At 36.4% G+C, this 4,435-nt stretch overlaps 1 protein-coding gene across 1 annotated transcript; it reads left to right on the forward strand.

Moving 5' to 3' along the window:
- Positions 1 to 8: 8 nt before the first annotated feature.
- On the forward strand, positions 9 to 2,839 carry LOC130507037 (phosphate transporter PHO1 homolog 1-like; the record flags this gene model as incomplete). Its single annotated transcript, XM_057001751.1, has 10 exons — positions 9 to 230; positions 318 to 389; positions 489 to 618; positions 962 to 1,085; positions 1,179 to 1,428; positions 1,521 to 1,670; positions 1,763 to 1,915; positions 2,025 to 2,303; positions 2,411 to 2,547; positions 2,629 to 2,839. Coding segments are annotated over 10 exons (1,608 nt in total), but the record flags the coding sequence as incomplete, so codon positions are not given.
- Between the last annotated feature and the right edge of the window lie 1,596 nt (positions 2,840 to 4,435).

Genomic DNA, 4,435 nt, shown 5'->3' on the forward strand with positions numbered 1-4,435 from the left:
TCTCAGCTATAAGTTACTTCATCAAAGAAGATTTGATAAACCAGTCATCGTCAAAGAAACGTGGTCCAGATGGAGTAAATAAGCTGCGAATCAGCAAGAAAACCCTAAATCACGCTGAGAAGATGATCAAAGGAGCTTTGACAGAACTCTACAAAGGGTTAAATTATCTCAAAACTTACAGAAACTTGAACATGTTAGCCTTCATGAAAATTCTCAAAAAGTTCGATAAGGTAACCTTTTAAACAAAGCATTTCTCAACCATAATTTCTATATATAATTTTTTTTTTAACTACAAGACCATCCTATGATGTTTTTAGGTTACTGGAAAACAAATCCTTCCGATATATCTCAAAGTGGTGGAAAATTCTTACTTCAATAGCTCAGACAAGGTAACTGGAAACTCCACTTTAGATTCTTGTTATTCATGTTTGTGCAAGCGGAAAATCGACACCTACAACTTTCATGATTGTAATCTTGGGATGTGACAGGTGATAAACCTATCAGACGAAGTTGAAGAATTGTTCATCAAGAACTTCGCAGGAGAAAATCGTAGAAAGGCAATGAAATATCTGAAACCGCACCATCGTAAAGAGTCTCACTCTGTCACCTTCTTCATTGGTGAAGACTTTTTAACTTTAATGTGTTAAAAAAAAAGACTTTTTAACTATATTATCTCTACCTGTTGATGTTGTGACGTTTTTATCTTTTCACTTTCAAACACAAAATCTTTTTGCATCACCAACTAAAATGAAAAGTTTTTGGACCCACAACGTAACCTTTAATGTTTTTGGGTTTTGTTGGTGGACAACTAAGAGCACCATGTTCTGTTATACTCTCTGTTGCATAACATTATCTTGTCTGCTTTTGTGACAAAAAAAAAAAAAAAATCTTGTCTGCTTAAGAATCTCTGCAGATCATATGGTTTGGTTTAATCCTTTCCTCAGATTTAATATTTGTTCAGGTCTATTCACTGGTTGCTTTGTTGCTCTTCTTGCTGGCTACATCATTGTGGCTCATCTGACTGGTATGTACAAAAGACACACCGAGAACACTTTCTACATGGAAACTGCATATCCTGTACTAAGGCGAGTGGTCTAATTAAAATCTTAATTCATAGTGACTATGGTAATCTATAAATAGAAAGCTAATGCCAATTTGGTATTGTTCTTGTTCTGCAGCATGTTTGGACTCTTATTTCTGCACTTATTCTTATACGGTTGCAACATATTTATGTGGCGAAAAGCGAGGATAAACTATAGTTTCATCTTCGAACTTGGGTCCAAAAATGAGCTCAAGTTTAGAGATGTTTTCTTGATATGTACAGCTTCAATGTCTGTGATAGCCGGCGTCATGTTTGTTCATCTCTTGCTTCTTGCAAAAGGTTACTCATTTGGACAAGTTCAAGCGATCCCTGGCCTTCTATTACTGGTAATTAACAAACACTAGCCACTCTTCCTCATGTGTGCGTTTTTATGTAAATTTGTAATCTAATATGTTTTGTGATTTTCGTGGTTTTGTAGGTCTTCTTCTTAATACTGATTTGTCCCTTGAACATTTTCTACAAATCAAGCCGTTACCGGTTTATATCAGTCACCAGAAACATTGTATTTTCACCTCTTTACAAAGTCGTGATGCTCGATTTCTTTATGGCTGATCAACTTTGCAGCCAGGTAAAATTTCCATGGACCAAAACTGAGCTAAGAATCTGATCTTTTCCGTAAACCCTTATCAAAATATAAATGGGTTAACTCTTATCTCTCAGGTACCTATGCTAAGGAACCTGGAATACATAGTCTGCTACTATATAACCGGTAGCTACACAACACAGGACTATGGATATTGTATGAGAGTCGAGTACTACAGAGATCTTGCCTATGCAGTTTCCTTCCTCCCATACTACTGGAGAGCAATGCAGGTAAAAATTAAATTAAACATCCTTGCTTCTTCCCCAAGTTTCTATTTCTTCTGTCCCAAGTATGGATTTCCACTTTATAAAAAGTACTGAAAAAGTGTCTGCCACACAGTGTGCAAGGAGGTGGTTTGACGAAGGCGAGACAAGCCACTTAGTGAACCTAGGGAAGTATGTATCAGCGATGTTAGCGGCTGGAACCAAATTGGCTTACGAGAAAGAGAGGAGCATTGGTTGGCTCTGCCTTGTGGTGGCTATGTCAAGTATAGCCACCGTTTACCAATTGTATTGGGACTTTGTAAAGGATTGGGGTTTATTCCAACATAATTCCAACAACCCTTGGCTTAGGAACCAACTCATGCTTCGCCAAAAATCTATTTACTACTTCTCTATGGTACAAAATCAAAATCTTTTACCACCCAAAATGACACATGAATCTAGTTGAAATATTTTGAATTTCCTCTGTTTTTTCTCATATTTTCTGATTTCTTTTTTTTTAAGGTTTTAAATCTTGTTCTAAGGCTGGCATGGCTACAAACAGTTGTGCACTCAAGTTTTGAGCATGTGGATTATAGAGTGACAGGATTGTTCTTGGCTGCTCTTGAAGTCATCAGGAGAGGACACTGGAACTTTTACCGGTAAAACTTATCTTCTTGGTTATTTAGATTCAGGACATATATGTGTATACTTATGCTTGTAAAACAAACCGATTGTTGCAGATTGGAGAATGAGCATCTAAATAATGCGGGGAAGTTTCGAGCTGTAAAGACAGTGCCACTTCCTTTCAGAGAAGTTGATGAAGAGGACTGATATAATGGAGTCAATAACCATTAATTACTATTAGCTTTGTCAGAGATTTGAAAGAACAAGAGAAGAAAGAATGTTCTTTCTTGATCAACCATATTTTGTGATCTGATCAAAGAGTCTATTTATCATTGTCCTTATTTTTACAACATCTCGCCGGAACTCCTAACCAATTTCTAGTGATAACTTTTGATTCTCATAATTTTCTATAATCAATCATCAACAACGACGGTTAGAGAAACCCTAATCTATAAATGCGCCCATTATCAGTAGTGGCAAATTAATAACCAAAGGCTTGAAGAGTAGTTTTGCACATTTATGCAAGGGAATTTTTTAAACTTATAAATTCATAAGCAAGAAAATTAAAAGAAAATCTGAAACTACTGAAGTTTAAAACAAGATAACGTAAAAGAGAAAAACACTTTTATTTTATTATAGAAAAAGTTAAAAGTTGAAACTGGCAATCTGCTGCGCTAAAGAGGCGAGTGACTCTCCACTTCCTTCACTCCATCAACCTTCCTTCTGTGCATCAGCCTTCGGCATCCAATAAGATAAAGAAAACTGGGAACGAATCTTGTCCTTGGTCGAAGGAGATATAGAAAACTGGGAGCGAACCTTGTCCATTGTGTTTTTGAGACAAGTCTTGTGTTCATCCATTGGGGTATTGACTAATCCACTGAAACGATCCTTGAGGTTAGCAAGGAAAGTGGCATTAACAGGAGTTGTTGTCTGGCTCTCGGTATTCATCTCTTCCTGTTCCCAAAAAAAAAAGAAAACTGGTAAATATGAATAATCCAACTGAGTTCTTAACATAGAAGAAAACCAACCACAAAGCCTCAAGAACAAAGACCTAATAAACTCTCTGCTAAACCCTAAAATCTCTTCAGAATTTGCTACGATGATTCAGAATTTCTTCATCTCACAAGCCACACGTAACTGATAAACATAAAATTTTAAGGAAGAGAATCGAAAATAAAATTAACCTTAATCTTTGCTTCTCTTTCGCTTCTACTACTTCTTCGATTTTGCTTCCTCTGCAAGCTGAGACTCAGCGCCTATATATACATATGTTTTAAGTGCAGAACACGCAAAAGAAACAACGAAAAGTTAAATATAATTAATTTTAGCTAAATTAACATAATACTCTGTTTTCTAGTTTTAAATAATTTCTTGTTTTTTTTTCTTGGTGAGAAAGTTTTAGCATATTTTTTTATAACACATTTAACTTTTTGAAAACTTTCTGGCCAAGCAAAAAAAAAACTTTACGTGGTCATTCTTCTTATCTCGAGTCAAAGTCAACTATATGAATGGGACCGTCGATCCAGATCAGTCCTCACTCGAATACATGGGTCTTCTTACCATGTTTGTATCTTAGGGGTTGTCAGCTAATTAACTCCATTTCCAGAATTAAAGAAGAGGTTTTCATTCAAAGCTGATGTAGAAGAATGTCAGACATAGTTAACCTTTTTCATGGTCTTGCAGTATGATGAACTGTATCTTCTCGAGAGATTATAGAGTTCAGTATAAGATTGTTGCCGCGATCTGAAATGATGATGGTGCTGGAGCCATGTCCTGGAGCCTGGAGGAGATGGAGGGCTCGGAGTGTTTGTGCTGGAGCTGGGGCATGGAATGGCTTTGTTTTTATGTTTTTTTTCTTGTGCTTGGCAGGAGCTGGAAGCCATTGTGTTGAGAGGGAACAATTGGTGAAGTATTGTGCGTATA

The sequence above is a fragment of the Raphanus sativus genome, unplaced genomic scaffold (assembly GCF_000801105.2).
Source record: "Raphanus sativus cultivar WK10039 unplaced genomic scaffold, ASM80110v3 Scaffold3935, whole genome shotgun sequence".
Classification (NCBI taxonomy): Eukaryota; Viridiplantae; Streptophyta; class Magnoliopsida; order Brassicales; family Brassicaceae; genus Raphanus; species Raphanus sativus.